At 39.5% G+C, this 20,840-nt stretch overlaps 1 protein-coding gene across 4 annotated transcripts; it reads left to right on the plus strand.

Annotated features, from left to right (window-relative positions):
* The first annotated feature begins 254 nt into the window (after positions 1 to 254).
* Positions 255 to 17,663, plus strand: secisbp2l (SECIS binding protein 2-like). Of its 4 annotated transcripts, none has more exons than XM_047363541.1 (18): positions 255 to 476; positions 4,767 to 4,975; positions 6,284 to 6,611; positions 6,718 to 6,859; positions 8,082 to 8,305; positions 9,099 to 9,123; positions 9,215 to 9,330; positions 9,438 to 9,548; positions 9,620 to 9,730; positions 10,410 to 10,577; positions 10,672 to 10,813; positions 10,962 to 11,137; positions 11,252 to 11,384; positions 11,851 to 12,013; positions 13,938 to 14,158; positions 14,276 to 14,430; positions 14,524 to 14,743; positions 15,232 to 17,663. In XM_047363541.1, the coding sequence occupies exons 1-18, from the start codon at positions 456 to 458 to the stop codon at positions 15,855 to 15,857; spliced, it is 3,291 nt and encodes a 1,096-aa protein (XP_047219497.1). In that variant the 5' UTR covers positions 255 to 455; the 3' UTR covers positions 15,858 to 17,663. The 4 variants fall into 4 exon arrangements, with proteins under 4 accessions (XP_047219497.1, XP_047219499.1, XP_047219498.1 ...); XM_047363543.1 differs by having other exon boundaries at positions 9,218 to 9,330; XM_047363542.1 differs by having other exon boundaries at positions 6,721 to 6,859.
* The last annotated feature ends 3,177 nt before the right edge of the window (positions 17,664 to 20,840 follow it).

The following is a 20,840-nucleotide window of genomic DNA, read 5'->3' on the forward strand; positions in this document are numbered from 1 at the left end:
CCATATATTAAAATTATATGTTTATTCAGTTTCGGGCATATTAGGTATCTGTCTGTATCCAAACAGTCGTGTTCTGTTTAAATCAGCCTTAAGGTAGGAAGGATGACACTGAATGTGAGCGTTTAATATGGTGTATTAGTTGGTTTTTAAGCGGCTTCAAATAAAATACAAACCCCTCCTGTTTGGCTCCCTATTTGAGTCGCCGGCTGGGAAATGATGCTGAGCCACTCCCATTTCCTCACAGACAGCAGTATTCCCTTTGTAGCCAGCCAGCGCTACACGCTCGCAGCTGACGCAGCAGCAGCAGCAGCAGTTAACGGTGGAGCTCCTGTGGACAACGAGTCGTTATTAGGGTTTAGTGGTTATTATTTACAATGAAGAAACTAACATGGGCTCCGTCCTGACAGGGTCCACATTGTGATCGATGACGATCTGTGGCGGAGTCGGTGACTGACATGGACGCTGGTGACATTAAGGTACGGTATAATTGTGTGTGTTTTGCTGGGTTCGGCTAACGCTTTAGCCCGTGGAAAGAAACGGGGCAACGTTAGTTTGAGTTATCGAGGCCGAATTTGGACTTTCTTCAGTTGTCCAAAAGGCAGCTAGTCTATTGTCGTTAATACAGACGATGTCGTCACTTTTTGTTTTTAAATGGCCACTTTAATCTCATTCGATACCAACCAATCGATGGGTTGTTGGGTTTTTCTGATTCAGGCTAAATAAGCTAACATACAAATATCATGAACTAACGACCCCACAACGCCTTAATCTTATTTTTCCGCCGTGACGGTATTTTAGTCAAAGTCAAAACATTATCAGAGACAATTGTAACCGCATTCCTTTGCGTTTTGTTCAGTCTTGGTTACATGTTAGCGTTGTTGGCTAGCAGAAGCTAACTTCATTTCTCAGCTGTCATAAGACGCGGTTGCCTCTCGGTGTAATCGGTAGAAAGGGTCTCGCCATATTTTCTTGTATATTTTGTGGCTACCCTCGGATGAAGCTCTGAGCGGTTTCAGTCAGAGAGGAATGTTTGCATCAGCGTTGTTGTCATGAGAGGCGGAGAAGTTTCATCCGTGGACCATCAGGAGAGGAATGTCCGGTTCTTCTGCATGGCTGTCATTCCTTCACAGCTTTCAGCTAGGCACAAAGTTCACTTTGGTTGCGATTGGATTTTCCAGCAGAGGTTCAAAGTTAACCAGCCACTGAAAGGATTACATAGCAGTGTCATACGATTCACAGCAAGTCAGACGAGTCTTTGCATTACAGAAATGTTTCAGGTTTTATATAAATAACTGACCCGAGTGAAATAAACAAAATACATAGTGGATAACAGTAAACACATTGTAACCACTGCTGCTGTGTTCAAACATGAAGGTTAGAGTTGAAATAACACTTGAGTAATAACATCTAGAGTTTGAATCTGTTATGGTAAGTGGTGGTACAGTGATCTAAGATGCAACCTGGATAACAAGAAGGCAACAGGCCTCATAGGTGCTGTGGTGGACGTAATTAAATAATCTACTTTATTTTATATTTATTCCTGCCCTAAAAACGTAGCTGTTCTAACAATGCCATGATGAGTGTCAGCTCTGTTTCTGTAAAAACTCTACGGAGATGCAATAGATAAGATCCACTGTCCTACACATTGGCCACCCTACTTTCAGGACAGTCAGATGCTCTCTCATAGTGTGTAGAAAAAGCTGCTGGTTTGAGAATGAATGCTTGGACAAACAGAAGCTTGTGAGATCGGAGAAGCCCAGTTGTTTTAGCTTGGTTCTGTCATCTCCGACGGATGCACATCTGGGTCTGACCTCATTGTCCTTTTAACAATCGCAGCTTTTCTCAGCGACCCTCTCACTAACACAGACGAGCAAATGTCTGAATGAGAAGGTGAATCCCTGGATCACCTCTGCATTTGATGGTCCGACTTCCCTACCACAGTGCAGTTCACAGAATTAACATGAGAAGCCCATGTAGTGGCCTATTGGATAATTAGCTTATCCTGTGGTACTGGGTCCGCCTTATCCTCTCGAACCTAATCTTATAACGGCACACTATCAGCAACAGTCTAAGATTGTACAAGACCAGACCAACTGCTTTGCTAAATCCTTTTTAAATGTAGTTTGGGCCTCTTTGAGTGAACTGGTGAAACAGGTTTCATTTTATCTTGACTGCATGGGATGAGAGTCACCTAAGGGAAAGTGAAGAAACCACCCACAAGCAGTAACAGTGGGAGACAATAGTTGTCTGTGCCACAACCAGTTGCTGCACTGATACCCTATTCATCCACCCCAACCACGGTTTCAGAGAGAGGGGACATCTTTGTACGCTGAACCCTGTCACCTCTTCTTTCTTTGCGAAATGGCAAATTACAGTTTTAACAAGCGGCAGCATGATGTAGAGCCAATGGCCTTAGGAGATGTAAGTGATGCTCCCAGATGTCCAAACTATTGCTTTAGTTTTTTTTCCAGATCAAGTAAATACTTTGTAATGTCTGTTTAAATGCTTTTCATTAACTGAAGTGCTCAGAGAGAAAATGCTCCATTTTCCACTCCCGATTAACAAAACAAAAAATATTCAGATCATGTTCCTACCAAGTTTACTAAAACCTGGATTAATGGCTGGTAGTTCAACCTCGCTGGTAAAGGTAGTGATTAGTTAGTTTAGTTGGATTCATTTTGTTAGAGCTTCAAATAATTCCAGAAAGCAAACATAGCAGCATCTCATAATTTGTTATTTGGTCTTAGGAACGTGTTAAATGATTGTTAACAGTTACCATTGGTTAAAATGTAGAAATGCACCAATCAGAATTTTGTGTCTGATTTCTGGTCGTAAAGCTTCGACCTGCTGATTTAGGCAGCTGCCAGTTCCGATTTCTAATCGATTAAGAACTATAATTAACTGCATTCATAGTATGCTTTTGTTCGTTAGTCCTTTTTTGAAGGACTCTACAGTCTGTGGTGCTCTGAGGGGTTCTGGGAGCGCATTCAAGTAGCTGTGCAGAAGGCCCAGTTTGGTTCTCTGGATTTGAAGTTGTGATGAAGATGTTGCACGGAGAGAATGTACTGAGGTACCTGGGGGCATTTCCGTGGCCGCACTGATAGATGAGGAGGCAGGAGTTGTATTGGATGCAGGCAGAAAGTGGGAACCAATGGAGGACTGGAGCACTGTGTTCCTGCTTTTTAGTTTTTGTTAGAAATATGGCAGCACCGCTCCGAATGGACCGAAGGTTTTTATTTGAGATACCAGGAAGGAGGATGTTAGAAGAGTAGTTCAGCCTGGAAGAGATGAAGGCATTTTTTTTTTCTTGCCTTCTTGCTGTAAGCGGGAATTAATTATTTACAGCAGAGGTGATGCGTTGCAGTGTGTTGGAGTTAGCTGTCAGTCTAAAACAGGGTTTCACTATTCTGAGATGAAGGCAAAAATGATGACATGGTTAACATTTAACCCTGTATTACCTTCTTATTTTAGTGGATACACAGCAAGCATTATTAAAACTGCAGTCTCCACATGTATTTTATAATCATATGGATCTTTACCTTAACTTAAACATACATTTCCAAATTCAGCATGTTTTTTGATCACAGACAGTTTAAACGTTCACCTCTGCTGTACTCTGTTAAGATAACATCCTGTTATTTGATAAAAAAAAAAGAAATTCACTCACAGACTTACATCATTTATTATTATAATTTTTTTTAGAGCATTTTTAATCAAATGTAAATCTTTTGGCCAAATATAGGTAGATGGTAACTGATGTTGATGGCCTAAGAATTGTCTAAAACTGTTTAGCTCTGCTGAGTTTTCTCTTGTCAAAGTTTACTTGAGTTATTCATTGTAGTATACTTTGTTTAGAGCATTTGGCAGATATGCGTCATGGGGAAAAAAACAGGCGTTGCGTCATATTGGGAGGAAAAAAAACTAATCGTGCCCTTTGTGTCATGTTACCTAATTTTTTTTATAAGTAGAAGTAAATATGGTCATAGCCTTGATTAGCCTGGCACGCTGAAGTTATAAACCTAAGGCGTGGGTCTCAGAGATGCAGTGTTATGTAAGTTATGGAAAAAAGTCTTTTCCTTTAAATTGCAAACTTAAATACATGTAAACTACAGAGCAACGGCCTTGACTTCTTCATTTTAATTCCAGGAAAAGACTTGCTTGATCCACTCTATTTAGGGCATAAAATCATTTTTTCATACATATTTCTTTCTTATACCAAAGTTTTTTTTTGATAATGCCCTTCGCTACGTACAAAAAAATATTATTTAGTACAACCTATATGTATAAAAATTGACTTGTTCATGGTTAGAGTAGGATATGTTTTTATGCTTGAATGATTCATGGAGCAGTTCTTCAGTTAATTAGCTTATAACAAAAACACCATCAAGGACGTCACTAAACAACGTCTAAAGAACTTTAAAAGTCCACCGGAGAGCCTGGGAATCTAATGCTTGAAGTTTTAAAGGTTTACCCTTAAGTCAGGCTCCTTGGATGTAAAATATCAACTACTGAGGGATGACTTGAGACCTTTGCACAGCACTGTAGATTGGATATTCATGTTTATCATGGTTTATTAGTTTAACCCATACTGCCAAATATCATGACAGGGCAATAACTGCTCTAGTGCTAATGTACTGACATAAAGTTTGACATACGGACCTCAGCGGACCTCTGCTGTTAAAAGCGAGGCCTGTTTCTTTCTCAGATGGTGACTGCCTGACTTTGCTCATTGTGTGACAGGAACAGCTGCTTATCTGTCTGTGCAGGATGTGAAGCTTTCACCTGAAGTGGAACCATTTATCCCACAGAGGAAAGGTTTTGAAGGATCACTGGTCAACATGAGTCTCACCGGCGAGGCGGGTGGCGGAGGAGGGGGTGTCGGCATAGGAGGAGGCAGCGGAGGGGTGGAGACGGCACCCATACCCAGCTATCTCATCACCTGCTACCCTTTCGTCCAGGAAAACCAACCCAACAGGTACTGTGCTGCTTTCACTGAGGGGATAGGCCTTGAATGACCTCTTAAGGCAGACATTTAACCACAAGCTGAATGCACCAGAACCTGTGGTTCATGACTAGTATTTAATGTTCCAACTCTTAAAGCCCTACAATGACTGACCCTACAACTCCTCATCAACAGGGCTTTAAATACCTACTGCTCAAAAGTCGTTTGCTGCTATAAAAAGACAACATTGTGTCCCAGATGTTGTGTTTCAGAACAGGATTATGATCTGACGCTTTTATCATGTTGAGTCAGAACCCTTAGATTCCTCTGTTGTCCAACAGGGGTTAATTATAACTGGAAACTTCACCAGTTGTGGTGTTGATTTTGAACCAAAATAAACCGTCAAGTTTCCTTTGTCTGCAGTGATCGTCTGTATCCTGCGCACATCCGTTTCTTTGTTTCCTTCCCCACTATTTGAATGCAAGGAAGTGCCCACTATAGTATACTGTGACTGTGGAAATGTCATGTGGATCCTTATCAGCGTTTGCGAGTACTATGTGCATACGTGTAACAAACCAGGCATAAAAGCATCACGGATGTTAACCAATTGGAGTTCAGTTTATCACGGACTTGGAGTTAATTCCAACAGTTCTGTGTTTTTAGAGAAAGCACTAAATTGGAAATGCTAAGAAGTGAACACAGTGTCATTATTTTCAGTGTTTTTTAATCAGTGCCAACATACTCTTGACCAGCTCTGTTCCAGGATCGGTAGGTCAAATATAAGTTCTTATATTTTTCTTCTGTCCATTAAATGCACGAAAACAAGAAACTCCCACCATTTTTGCTCAGTGAAGGCATCAACCAACAACATGTACTTTAATGCACTTTTTGAGTTTAATAGAATTCAGATAAAGGTTAGGGATATATGCCTTGTACTGTTGTATTGTATTGCACCGACTACGCCAAAACAAATTCCTTGTATGTCCAAAAACGTACTTGGCAATAAAGCTTTTCTGATTCTGATTCTGATTCTTGATGCATGAAGGGGGATGATTTTATAATTCATCTATTTCTTCTTGGACTGAAAACAACAATGTCTATCAAAGAACCTGTGTTCCTTTAAAGACATCAAGACATCTGTTACCAGCTAGGGAACGCATCTCTACCCTTGGTCTAAAGCCTTTCTAACTTCTAATTTGAAAATTTGTAATACAGTTGATTTAATAGCATAAAACAATCTTGTTTCATGCTTTTATAATATCCTTAAGAAATAAGTGTGTGAATCCTGTTTTTTTTGTTTCAAATATCAGCTCAACAGATTAACCGTCTGCTTCTTTACAGGCAGCACCCTATGTACAATGGATCGGAGCTGCGCTGGCCGCAGCCTAACCCCAGCCCTGGAGGTCCATACCTGGCCTACCCCATCTTGTCTTCCCCACAGCCTCCCGTCTCTAACGACTACGCTTACTACCAGATCATGCCTGCACCATGTCCTCCTGTGATGGGCTTTTACCAGCCCTTCCCTGGGACATATGCAGGTCCAGTGCAAGCTGGAGTGGTCAGTCCTGTGTCAGCGGATGTCAATGAAAGGCCTCTGCCACTAGGGCCTACTTATGGTATGGCCAGCCAGAGAGGGAGAGGCATGCCCCGATCTAATGTTCTTACCAAGGTACACAGCTTCAACAAAGGGTTTTCTGGGATTGTGACAACATGGAGGCCCTTTCCTAATAGCACTGTTCAGAGATCTAAACGTCTCTATGTTTGTCTTCCTCTAGCAGTCGCATTTGGCTGTTTGCCAGCCTCCCAGAGGTCATCGGCCCCCAACTAGAAACGTAGCCGTGCAGAAGGAGGTGCGCACATTAACACCTGATGGTCGGACCAAGACTGTTATGTTGGTGGATGCAGCACAACAGACTGGTAAGTACAAGGCAACAATAATTAAGATAAGTTTTGAATACCAGAATGCAGACTGCTTATTTTTTAATTTTCTTTTGGAGACATTGCTGTAAATCTTAGTTGCCTGTATGAAGGTAAGGGTTTCAATAGGTTAAGGTTTCAAAGCTAAAAATATAGTTACTATGGTTTAATCTAGTTTAATCAGATGCCAAAGAGGATGCCGTTGTGGCCAGATTTTCAGTAGCGCCGTGCTGTCACTCTCCCACCACCTCCACCTGTTGCTGTGCACTGCCTGTCAGCTGGCTGAAGGAAGGGTTACACATTTCCCTTGGTTAGAAGAAAGACAATTTCAGCTGTTGAGAATTGTTTTGTTTGGAATAACAGGCAGTCAACAGGTGGTAGCTAGGGGAGCGCCACCCATATTATTTACTAAGTAACACTGTCTTCAATCTAAAGTTGGCCAGCTAGAAGTAACTTATTTGTTACGCAGCAGACTGTAGGCTGACTCTCTACGGAGACAACCCGACTAGTGAACCATCTGGTAAAGGCTTGTTTAATCTGTGTTAGTCTATAACGAGCAGAATGGCAGAACAGGGTCAGATTCTCCTGCCTTTCATTGTTTAGGTGATGACTTTGTATCTTCAGTAGGAATAATTGTTGCTTTTCGGTTTCTAAACAAACGCAGTCATATCGTCTGTATACATTTTTGTGTTGATTATTTTTGTTGAATGTTATCATCCTGTGCGACTCTCATACCAGTCCAGGCCTAATCTTCATTCCATCGGTTAAGTTTAGCATGAGATGAGCACATTCCAGAGCTATTAAAAGATTGCTCCTTTACATCATACCAAAGCTCCTTCCTGTTAGCTGCAAAGGACACAATACCAGTAAGTGCAGTGTCTGGTACTGGTATTGTTGACATTGATGATGCTTCTGGTTAACGTTTTGAAGAACTGGAATGCTGAGATTCCAGTCTGAGACAGAAATGTGTGCAGCTCATGATGCCACTAATTAAACTCTGTTCTTGGGAAAGTGACCCTGTGCAAATAGTTTACCTGCTCATTTGGGGATTTCTAAGCATACATCATAGTTAGCATTAGTAAGGTTCGACCAGGTCTTCATTGATGTGTGTTGGTGAAAAATACAGGTTTACTGTCATTTATGACATATATTTGTATGATTCCCCCCCCCCCCCCCCCTCAAATACCATTTTAAGTCCAAGTTTCCATGACCTTCTCTTCAGATTTCCCAGGTGAGGTGACGGCGCGTTACACTGCCGAGCAGGTCAGTCCACAGATGTGGAAAAACCGAACAAAGAGAAGACGGGCCTCTCACCCAGCCGAAGGCTACAACGAGCAGGGCGCCAGTGAGGCGGACATAGACAGCGACAGTGGCTACTGTAGTCCCAAACACAACCAGGCGGCTGGAGGGACGCAGCGAACCCCAGAGAACACAAACACACCAATGGTATGTTGAGCTTGTATGATTAGTTCAAATTCACCTCCATCCTTTAACCCTGACCAGTGCATCCTGGGGTGTTGAGGCGGTCTTTTGACTGGAATCATGTCAGTTTAAATTCATCTTTAGCTCATATTTTCTTTGAACATAATGTGTTATAAAGTGTAAAACACTGTTTCAATTGTAATATTTAGGGATTTTACATTCTGAGGCACAAATGTAAAAACAACTACAATCCTCCTGGATTAATACCAGATTAAATTAAGTAAATAAAAGAGGGGCTGCTGCATGAGGATGTGTGTGGTTATTGCTCTTTTAGGACACGTCTTTAAAGTCAGAGGAAATGTGTAACATTTGCACATTTTTAATAATTACATGATTGTAATTTAGCTTCACAGTGTCAATGCTTCGTAATGAGTTGATGGCTAAAACATAGAGTTGTTTTCCCAACTTGAGCTTGTCTCCTCAAAGGAAGACAATATAGGAGTCTGCTTCAGCAGAACTTCCTTTTAAAGTTTTTCTCAGTCACAACTTTCTATTGGCTTTACAGTGACTCTATATTAGTTATAGAATTGCCTTTTTGGTGACATTTATTGGTGAAAGTCTGAGCTTTATGGAAATGTTTGATGTTTAAACAAATATCCTGCAAAATAGCTATTAATACCCACGGGATCATATCAGATGCATACATCTGTAACCCCTGCAGGAAGTGAAAATTACATTCACCCTGACAGTATATTTTCATGTTTGTAAAGATGTAAATACTTCATCTTTAACAATTCCATGTTTTCGGTTTTTCTAGGGAGTAGAAATGGGTGTGGTGACAGGTAAGTTTAATCCAACATCCGTTTTTAAAATAAATGTAGAAACGTTACCTCACTGCTAAATGTAAGTTTTCCATATTTTGTTGTTTTCTAGCAGGGACCTGGGTAAATGTAGCATCTCAGGCGACCCCAAAGTTCTGGAGGGACAGAAATGCCCAGTACCACCGAGCGGATCAGAGGAAGATTCCTGAGCAGAGAACCTCATCTCAAGTAAAACTTCTAGACAGCATATAAATTTAATAACCACGATGCACATTGTAGTTTAATACGTCCTTTCCTATCATTTTGTTTACTTGAATTTCTGTTTTTTCTTCTAGGACTTCCACAATAGCTATTTGGGACGTATGACATCCAACCAGTCAGAACAAAGGATCCAGCCAGCAGCGGTCACCGGCAATGATCTCACTCCAGAGCCACTTTACTTTGAGGTTAGAGGAGGCTGTTTCTTTGTAAATTGTATGACAGCACGAGCACTTAACTATTTCTGCATATTTTCTAGGATGAGGATGAGTTTCCAGATCTTGCCGCTGGAGGGCCTGTCCAGCGCAGCAGTAAACCTGAACCCGCATCTGCTCAGACACACTCTCAACCTAAACTGCCTAAAAATCTGGTGAGCGAAAGATCCTTCTAAAGTTCTGTAGGTTTACAGCTGAATGTCTACTTTACCAAAACAGCCTCCGCACATTGTCTTTATATTTTGGACAAACACTGAAAGAAAAGAATTGTTGGATGTGATTTCTCAGACGTTAGAGCTCAGTGTTGGAGATTACGCCAAACCCAAATTGAGAGTGAAAGTCACTTGCTCAATTTGCATATATATTTAGATTAGGCTAAATCCTGTTGTTCTAATCCTTATGCCAGCTGATCAGCTCACTTCTTTTGCCTCTTGTAAAGTTATCATCCCAAATGCACATAAGACTGCAGATTTTTCTAGATGCGTTAATTTATTAGTATTCATTTGTTAGGAAAAAAATACGCCATTGGATAATATCTTTAAAAGACCACAATATAGGGCCTGGTTGGCTCAGTTGGTAGAGCAAGCGCACCGTATGCAGAGGCTATAGTCTTCAACGCTGTTGTTCAGGGCTTGATTTCCAGTCTCAGGCCATTTGCTGCATGTCTTCCTCTTCTCTCTTCACCCTCTTTTCGATCAAACTAATGTTCAATAAAGGCCACTAGTGCCAAAAAAGCCCACAATTATTACATCAGTGTTTTCAGTAAACTGCTGGACCTGGTGTGTCCAACATCTCCGCCTATTAACAAAAGTCTATCCGATCATCTGTTTACAGCTGGATGACCTACCAGAAAACTCTCCAATCAACATTGTGCAGACACCCATTCCCATTACTACCTCTGTACCCAAGAGGGCTAAGAGCCAGAGAAAGAAGGCTCTGGCAGCTGCCCTGGCCACTGCCCAGGAGTATTCTGAAATCAGCATGGAGCAGAAGAAATTACAGGTACACACGTAACCATCTGATCCTCACCGCTTCATGTCCAATTACGTTTTTGTCCCTCTGTAGCCTTTAATTGGTTTCGCATGTGCTATTGTAGGAAGCATTCACCAAAGCAGCAGGGAAAAAGAGTAAAACCTTGGTTGAGCTTGACTTGGGAGACATGCTGGCTGCTTTAGAAAAACAACAGCAGGCTATGAAGGCCAGGCAACTCACAAATACAAAGCCACTGTCTTTTACAGGTATTTATTAACTCCTATATGCATTTAAAATACTTTAAAAAAGGAGAACAATGAACAGTATGAAGTTTAATCTTGGAATTTTGCAGATAACATCCTTATTTTAGAATAACTTGTGGAGTTTTCTTGTTAAATCTCCCTCTCTTTCCAGTTGGAACAACCACTCCATTCCACAGCTCAGGCTCCACCAACGTGCCGTCCATGTTGAGGGGTCACCAGCAAGCCATGTCGGCCCCACACAATGCTTTAGATTCCACTGCACCACGAGTGAAGAGGGGGAAGGAGAGAGAAATTCCCAAAGTGAAACGCCCTACAGCTCTTAAAAAGGTTGGCAAATTAAACCAAATAACTTACAGCTGCTGAAAGAAATAAAGACTGTTTTTTTTCTCTTTTTGAAAGTATATAATGACAGGATTTTCTGTCCTGTTTTGGTTTTTCTAGATTATCCTAAAGGAACGTGAGGGGAAGAAAGGAAAGTCATGTGTAGAACAAGAGTCTGCAGGCCATGAGGAGCATGGAGATGAGTGCCTCCAGTTTACAGATGATCTGTCGCGTGAGCCTGCCTCCCAGGAAGGTGAGCCTATTAATATACAGATTTTCCTTGTTGGGAACTTCCCTACGACTGAATTCTGGAAACATTAATGCATCGATTGACACCATGGGAAAACATACAACTAGGAAAAATCCAAGAAATTAAAGAAGAAGGAACAAGGAGCTTGACTTAAATTTGAATAACAAATAATTCCCAAGTGTCTTGTACAGATCTTGCATTTTGCACAATTCAAATAATTATAGAACCATATGAAACTTGCATAAACTTCACTTATATTGGTTTGGAAAGTGTGATAAAGGTTTACACAAAAGATATTTGAATACATTCAAGTTTCATATGCGTCTAGGGTCTTTGAAATTCGTTTTTAAGAGTTGAAACAATTTGTTTTGTTCTTTTTTTATAAAAAAAAAAAAACAAATGTGCAACCTTCTCTTAGATTTTGTTTAATAACCTGTGACTCAGTTTCTGCTGGTGGTTTGTCTGACAGAAAACGGCTTGAGCGTGCCCAGCGACGGGTCCCTCTCCCCGGCCAGCCAGAACTCCCCTTACAGCATCACCCCGGTGTCACAGGGTTCTCCAGCCAGCTCTGGAATCGGCAGCCCGATGGCTTCAAACGCCATCACCAAGATCCACAGCCGACGTTTTAGAGAGTAAGCCCTCACTTCGACCCCACGTGGAAATGTCATTGGCAATCTGTGGTATTTGGATGTCTAGAAGTCTTCGCTATGCGGCGACAAAATTTGGTGGTTCAGCAAATCAGTGTCCCACTCCTAAAACACATTGGCTGTGACAAGCAATGCGTGGTTTTAATGGGGGAAGAGTACAATAAATAATTGTAGAGTATGGCACAAATCTCTACCACTTGGCTATACTGGATGCCTGGCGTCTCAAACACAGCTTTGTTCCTCCATGCTTTCAGTTAAAGACCCATTGTCCCAACCCACCCCTTTCTGTGTTTCTTTTCTTCTTTTAATGTCTCCAGAGGGCCTCTCTAGTCAAAGCTCCTCCTCTAAGATCTAGCTGCCCAGACGCTGGTTCCTCACACCATGTTGACCTTTTCATAGATATTTCAGATATGTTAATGTATTGTACTTTACCATAGGGCTTAAAATAGTCTGATGGAGTAAACTGCAGCACCAAAGGTATACAGTTAGCTGTTAAGGTTGTTTTGAGCAGCTGTATGAGAATCAGAATCAGCTTTATTGCCAAGTTCGTACAGACAAACAAGGAATTTGCCTCCGGTACACTTTGCTCTTTTGTTCTGTTTTTGCATTACAGAATATACAAATTTACAATTTACAATGTACAATATACACATATCTAATAGAAAAGGTGCATTTGCAACATCTGAATGCTGTTGTTCTGTACTCTATTGAATGTTCAACAGAGAAGTCTAGATCAATTTAGACTAAAACCATTTTTAGCAACTAATTTCTATATGTCTAAAACCATTGTTTCTCTTTGCAGTTGATGAGGGTTGCTATTATGGCTCTTTTTTTTTTTTTACAGTAAACCTTTTGTATTTGTTTCATACCACAAAATAAAATGCAAACAATTAACCCTTTTAAAGTATGTAGTCTATTTGAGCATTACAGAAATACATAGAACAAAAGCCCTTATTTATACAATTTACAAATAAAAACAAACCCAAGTGCTCAGCATATTATATAGGATGGGCTTGAACTGGAAATAAACCAAAATATGCCTCATTTCAGTTTTAAATGCAGCTCCAAAGAAAAAGAAATAACTCTATTACACTTGCACTAAAATGTAATAATGGAGGCTATGACATTTCCATGTGACTTCCAAATGACTTCTATGTCTGCATTATTTGAATCTGTCTTATTCAAGTTTGATTTACTTAGATGTTCACATTACTTTTACAATTAAATGGGATTAAAACAGGATGAAGTATAATTTACTAGGTTGGCTGCACAAAGACTGCAAATTATCACACACGGGCATAGAGTTAATCAGTCAAATGTACGACAAACACGTTTTTATTGAAAGGCAAACCAGACAGGATCTTTGTCTAACTTCAGAGGAGATTCAGCTGATCAAAAAGAACTTTGTCATCAGCTCATAAGTAGCTTCAGGGAGTCGTCACTTCAGACTCCCATCATGCACGGAGCTTTGTTTCTTAGCTTTGTTGATTTGTCTCGCAACAAAACCATACAGTGTTGAAACCTGCAGTTTATTGTCACCTAACTTGAAATAGTCTCATGCTTTAGATCACTTCGGCCCTTGGGAACATGAAATAACTTGTGTAACTTTGCTCATTAGATGCTATAGCTTTATCCGTCATGTTGGATTTGACGCTGTAGGTCAGAAGGAGCTAAGCACGACTGACGTATGCAACGCATACGCATTACCGCTGGAGAGCGCAGCCAGGGGCTTCTCCTCACAGGCAGCGGTTTGAAGTAAAACAGCTGTTAGTTTTGTTAAAAAGTTCAGAGATCAATTCTTAATCCCTAAGGATTATCATGGGCAGCATCGTCTAATAGGGGGAATCATTGCAGCCATAGTTACCATTAACGTAACAACGACCTATAACCGCTTTTTTTCCCTCTAAAGGTACTGTAACCAAGTACTGAGTAAGGAGATCGATGAAAGCGTGACTCTGCTGCTGCAGGAGCTGGTTCGCTTCCAGGAGCGGGTCTACCAGAAGGATCCCACCAAAGCCAAATCTAAACGTCGACTGGTCATGGGCCTCAGAGAGGTCACCAAGCATATGAAGCTGCATAAGATTAAGTGTGTCATAATTTCTCCCAACTGTGAGAAGATCCAAGCCAAAGGTGAGTGTTAGAATGTTTAGGATGTTGAATAAAGAGGGTTAATAATAGGGTTATTACCATGTGTTTGCACCCTGTTGATGAGACAATTTGAGGTTCCAACAGTTTTATGTGTTGCAGGTGGTTTGGATGAAGCTTTGTACAATGTGATTGCCATGGCAAGGGAGCAGGAGATCCCGTTTGTATTTGCCTTGGGCAGAAAAGCTCTTGGACGCTGCGTTAACAAGCTGGTGCCTGTTAGCGTTGTGGGGATTTTTAACTATTCTGGGGCTGAGGTAGGACATTGCTATCCTTCTAAAATCCTTCAGATTTCTTAAAGTTTTTCTTGCAATTTTCTCAGTTTTGCATTTGCTGTACCTCTTTCTCAGGGGCTCTTCAACCGTTTAGTGTCACTGACAGAACAGGCGAGGAAAGCCTACAAGGACATGGTGTCTGCTCTGGAGCAGGAGCAGGCAGAAGAGGCTCTTAAAAATGACAAGAAGGTCCCACATCACATGGGCCACTCACGCAACCACTCTGCTGCTTCAGCCATCTCTTTCTGCTCAATATTCTCTGAGCCTATCTCAGAGGTCAATGAAAAGGAGTATGGTGAGCTCATGTTTGATTTCTGGCTTGGGAGGCCTTCCTGGTTCATGCATGGTGTATGTGCTACAACTTGCATAATGAGCGATGTATATCTTAAGAGTCATAAATAAAACTTGTGTCTAAGGTGAGGAGAGCACATAGTTGGAAGAATTTATGTAAAGGACTGAAAGTGGTGGGACCCAAGAACAACACCTGCAGTCAAATACTTCTTGTTTTCAACATGGTCAGGAACATCGTACTTTAAATTTGTTGCTGTTAATGTCGAGTTTATCGCCACCTCCTGGTACAGTGCAGTTACTACAGCATCTTTAATTTAAATCGCATCTAGGTGCAGATTTTATTTATTTATTTCCCACAAATGGAAAAAAAAACTATGCAGTTATCCAAAAATGTCGAACAGTTACTTTAGCAATCAACACCTTTACAGTTTTAATTGTGGGGTTTATTTGTAACTCTAAATATTGAACTAATACATTAATTTTTCCCTTCAGAGACGAATTGGAGGAGTATGGTGGAATCCTCAGATGCGCTGGAGCCTGTAGAGACGGAGCCAAGTCGCCCTACAGCTTCTACAGCCTTCCAGAATAATAATAGTGAAACGCCAGCAGCAGCCGCCACCAGCACCACCAACAGCAGCGTCCCTCCCAGCTCCACAGCTCCTCAGCCCAGGGTAGGCCCCGCGATGCAAGGTACCGCGGACAGAGATGAAGTCCGAGCTGACGACCGGCTCGAGCTGGCTTCTCAAAGCACAGAGACGGGCTCGTTGGATGGGAGCTGCAGGGGGCCACTGACCTCCTCCATCACTTCCACCACTTCAACCCTGGTGCCGGGGATGTTGGAAGAGGCAGAGGAAGAGGATGAGGAGGAGGAAGACTATACTCCTGAACCTATTTCTGTCGAAGTACCCACTCTGAGCAGTCGCATTGATTCCTGGGTGTCGAAGACCCTGGAAAACCTGAACCTTGGAAAAAGCCAAGAAAGTACAGAGGAGGAGGAGGAAGAGGATGAAGAGGACAGGGAGCAGAGCGGCGATGAGGATGATCTGGACTCAGCAGACATCACAGAGCCGAACATGGAGGAAAAAGCACAAGTGGAAGCTAAAAAATCCACAGTCTGAAGCCACTCCACTGTTTTCTCTCTACATGCACTGATTATTTTTGTCCTCTGTCGCTCCCCTCGTACCTCTTCATCCCTATTTGTCCTCTGTGTCTGACCCCTGACACTAGGCATTATCTCAGGAATCAACCACTTGACCAACATTCACACTCATTGTAGAAAATCTGACCAGCTTACAGACCAAACAACTCCTAACACTACAAGGATGCCCTCACTTCCTCACCCCAGAACCTGCAACACTTGAATCCAGAGGGAAACTGGATTTGTTTTTCATACACCTCTGAAGCTGAACTCTTTTTAGAGACTTTTTTTCTGGGAGCAAGTGATGAGTGATCTGGAGTTTGGGAATATTTCTTCAACCAGAGCTCTGAAGGTTTACAGCTCTGCTTGTATTTGTCTGTGTATGTGTTTGCTTTACAGAGTCATGCTTTAGATTTACTTTGCTGTTTATTGACTTTATATATATGATTTTCTTTTGTTGCGTTCATTCTTTTATTTTTGTTTAACAGAGGGAGAGACTTGCATTTATTAACTACTCGGTTTGTGTCATTTGCTTTTAAAGTGTCAGGGGTTTTGTGTTTGAACCAAAACAGCTCCCATCCATCAGTCTCCACAGAGTGTTCTTAATGTCTAAACAATGAGTGTCTCATCCTGTATCTAGATGATTTGAATAACTTTACTTCTAAGAAGGAAAATACGATTAATGAATATAACCTCGTCTTGGTGGTTTTACTAAAGCATTTAATGGTCTGTCTTATTGATCTTGCCTTGTGAAAGTATTAGAGGTTTTCCAATGAATTGGAAATGTAAAATCCCTGATCTGTGCTTCATAAAGAAAAAGGACATGCTCCTTATTTGTTTTCTGCAGTGTTTTTTTTTTTTTCCCCCAATGGAAAGTGAGTATCCACACACATCTTGTATGATAAACACTGAGATTTGTTTCACATTTAGAAATGCATTTTACAAGTGTTTTGGGGAAATAAAGGCCAGCTTTACCTTCTTTCTCTGAAATGTATGTTTTAGCCGTTTAAGAATTAAGATCCAGAGAAGCAGGCAAGTGTTTACTGGTAACTGTAACGTTTAATAAATCCCCAAATATCACTTTCTGTTAAGACCTGAAAGGAATCATCGTGGAGCTCTTCTAGATTTGATAAGCGGGTTTTGTTTTTTTGGGGGGTTTTTTTCAAAGGCGCCCAACTACACTCATCAGTGAAGATGAGAAGTTACCAGTCTAACACAAATTCATATTCTTGTAAATACATGTGTAAAAGGAAAAAAAAAAGATTGAGTTTTATTAAAAAACACAATCATCCCGTTTTTAAGCCATTTAATACTTTGAACATGTAAACAGTTGGAATCCAATTTGATATTGGTATTTGATAAATGAATCAGACTATTAGAGGTGTAAATGACCAGTGTGTGAGGCCATATACTTCATGCTTTAAATTAATGAAAGTATTTCTGGTTTAATTAAAGGTACGCTGAGTGAGTGTGTGCGTAATGACTTCCGTCAAAGTGTTTGATGTGGTAATTGAAAGCTAATGTGTTTTTCTTTTTTTTGCACTATGTAAATACAGTACCAGTAAAAGTCTTGTAAAATGTGAAACAAAAAAAGGAGAGAAAAAAAAACGGTTTGATGAAGTAATTCTTTTTTGAGTGTGTTGTCTTTCTATGGATATTTAAAACCATCTCCTTCTGACTGTACTTCACTTGTAACATTGTTGGAGGCTGTTTCTCATAATCATGTTAACTCTCAAACTATATGGACTGATGATTAACATCATTAAAATATTGTTTAGGTAAGTTATTTTGTCTGATGCCTTATTTTCTTGCCTGCAGCTTCTACATAAACACTTTAAAGCCATGATGGTATCTGGTGAATTAATAATTATGTTTTTCCAGGATTTATTGATTTTGCAGCATTCAAACTTTCCCATAACATTTTTAGGATGTCCCAAAGATGCTTTGGGGGATTATGGTTTAATCTCTGCTGAGCAATCTAATGTTTTTATCTTTCCTTCTAAACTGTTATTTTAAAACATGACTGTGACATTTTTCATTCCTTATCCCACTAATGAGGTGAAGACAGGAAAGCTACTGTTTGTATCAGGTAGGATTGAAACACTTGCCAGATTTAACCTTCTTATTACTGTTTTCAGTACTTTCCCAATTGCTTAAATGCAGGTAGGTATTTTTTCAAATAATAAAATAATGACCTAAAGTAAAATAATAAAGCCTGCAACAAAATGTAAATGGAAATTAAAAATGAAACAGATCCTTTGTTACAGCATTGACTAATATCAACTATAATGAAATTTTGTTTGAGGAGTGGAGTACTTTATTCAATTAAACTCAAAGGTTATTAAACAATGCCCAGACAGGACAGGGTTATGAGGAAATACCATTATTTGTTCACACTCAATGTGAACATAAGTTATGGAGAGCCGTTTCATTCAAAATTAAATAAATACATTAATGCTGCTATTGATAAATTATTAATAAATATTCTATGAAATAAATAAATATCCCCATGAACTAAAACAATTATGTTAAAAGAAAATTTCATCTTATTTTATTTCATTCATTTCAAAATTTATTTAATTTACTTAAAGATTTATTTATTTCATAATGCAGTTTTATTTTGTGACACTTTTATTTTGTAAAGCTACTTTAAGAATTTCAGTGGCTTTTACTTTTTAACCCCGTTTTTCATTTTAAGCTCTTTTTATTTCATGTTTTTATATTCAAATGAGGGGGCGGGGTTTGATCTGCTGGGGCGGCCACAGCCACGAATGGAGCTCGGCCCTGCTGTCCCAGCGCCGCCCCAGCAGATCAAACTCCGCCCCCTCATTTGAATATAAGAACATGAAATAAAAAGAGCTTAAAATGAAAAACGGGGTTAAAAAGTAAAAGCCACTGAAATACGTAAAGTAGCTTTACAAAATAAAACTGCATTATGAAATAAATAAATCTTTAAGTAAATTAAATCAATCTTGAAATGAATTAAATAAAACAATATAAAAAAAATTATTTTAACATAATTATTTTGTTTTATTTCATGGGGATATTTATTTATTTCATGGAATATTTATTCATAATTTATCAAAAGCAGTATTTATTTAATTTTGAATGAAACGGCTCTCCATAGTAGAGAATCAGATTAAGGCATACCCAGGTTGTAGTTTTAAGAAATCACCACTAAGTGGGGACAAAGCTTTGCCTGGGCACCACTCATAACACTCATACAAAAGATAGATAAAGAGTTTGAGTTTAATACTGTAGATGCCACTTTTATTTATGTCTTATGGTCAAAATACTCTGTTATTTTAAGTAGTTATGATTACATGTGTTTCCCAACAGTTTATTTCTTTGTTGGCTGGATGAATTGAAAGTGCAACTAATGTATGTCACTTTTTTGTGTCCTCAACCAACTAATTCCTATATAATTACTTAACTTTTAAGGTTTAAATGACTTTAGACTTCCTGTTTGTAATCAAGTGGGCAACATTTTTCATCCTTACATAAATACACCTAAATAGAAAATACCCCCCCCCTTCTCTCTCCTCTGTGCTGGCAGCTCAGTTTCTGGGAGTTTTGGATCAAACTCAAACCAAACATCAATTTCCAACACACCGAGTGTACATCATCATCAAGATGTATATGAGGGACTAGAATAGCCAAAATTCTGAATAAATATAGGAAAACAATTATGTGTCAATAATTTATTTAATTTACCAACAAATACAACACAAATTTAAAAAGAACACTTGTAGACAATTAATATATAAATTGTGATAATTTAACCATTATCTCCATTTATTTGTCTTATCTAATTTATTTTCAGTCTTAGTTTTTATTTATGTGCTTTTATATTTATTTTACATTTTTAGATACATATTCATCAATGCATGGCTTTTTTTCCCCAAAACAATATTTAATATTGTGTTTAATTTGCAATTTTTAATTGTGTTATTTATTGCACTATTTTTATTGTCCATATTTTTGTTTTACTTCATTAGGCTACTTCCCCTTTGTATTTTCCATGTGTAAAACAGGACTAAAGGGATATTCCCGATTGAAATTACCTACATTTAAGAGGAGAATGTTTTTACAAAGTGTTTCACGAATCAATATTTTTTAGGCACATCTGGTATTTTACATGTTGAACTCACAGAGAAGAGTTCTAACTATTTGCTCATAATTGGTTAAGGGAAAGTTTAGGACATCGTAAACAGTTCTTCAGTAACTGCCATGTTTTAAAAATAAATAGAAAGAAAAACAACATAATTTTAAAGGAGCAGTGGTAATTATTATTATTGTGTATTTTTGTCTCTAACTTTTTATATGCTCTACATTCTGCATGAAATTACTCACACTATTTTATTTGAATGATTTGTATAAAGGTCTGTATATACTGTGTTGCTATAACCATGTAAAATGGAATAAAAATAGTTTAAAAATAGAAGAGTGACAATCTCTTAATCAGCAGCAAAGTCTGTATGTAAAATACTCTGACACTGGCGCTTGGTTTGTTGCTCTGATTTGAATCACACGGAAATGCAAATGTTCCCCTTCCACTTGTATGTTCATGCAGGTCATTTGGATAATATGTGCATTTGATAAACTATGAAATGCATTTTATCGCGTAGATCAAGTCAGACTGAGCAATTCCTACATAATAGATGGTAAAATGTAATTTTATTCAGAAATTAGATAGAAACATTTCTGGGGAGGAAGTCAAGCTAATAATGCATTAATAATGCGCTCTAAAAGCATCTCGTAGGTGCAAGTGACGTTAACACAGAGGGACAAAGCATTCTATTGGCTCTGCTTCAGTGTATAACTGTAGGTGCCTGTGTGTGTGTGTGTGTGTGTGTGTGTGTGTGTGTGTGTGTGTGTGTGCAGAGCATGAGTCACCCTTTCTGTCTGTGATTGGATGGTAGTTCATGGGTGAAGGAGGGGCAACAGTGCCTTAGGGTCCGTC

The sequence above is a fragment of the Girardinichthys multiradiatus genome, chromosome 4 (genome assembly GCF_021462225.1).
Source record: "Girardinichthys multiradiatus isolate DD_20200921_A chromosome 4, DD_fGirMul_XY1, whole genome shotgun sequence".
NCBI lineage: Eukaryota > Metazoa > Chordata > Actinopteri > Cyprinodontiformes > Goodeidae > Girardinichthys > Girardinichthys multiradiatus.

Excerpts from the sequence above, each read along its gene's own strand:
- secisbp2l (XM_047363541.1), top strand. The coding sequence starts at position 456 with ATGGACGCTGGTGACATTAAG. Across the intron at positions 10,578-10,671 it reads TGGAGCAGAAGAAATTACAG|GAAGCATTCACCAAAGCAGC; the intron begins GTACACACGTAA and ends GTGCTATTGTAG. Across the intron at positions 14,744-15,231 it reads GGTCAATGAAAAGGAGTATG|AGACGAATTGGAGGAGTATG; the intron begins GTGAGCTCATGT and ends TTTTCCCTTCAG.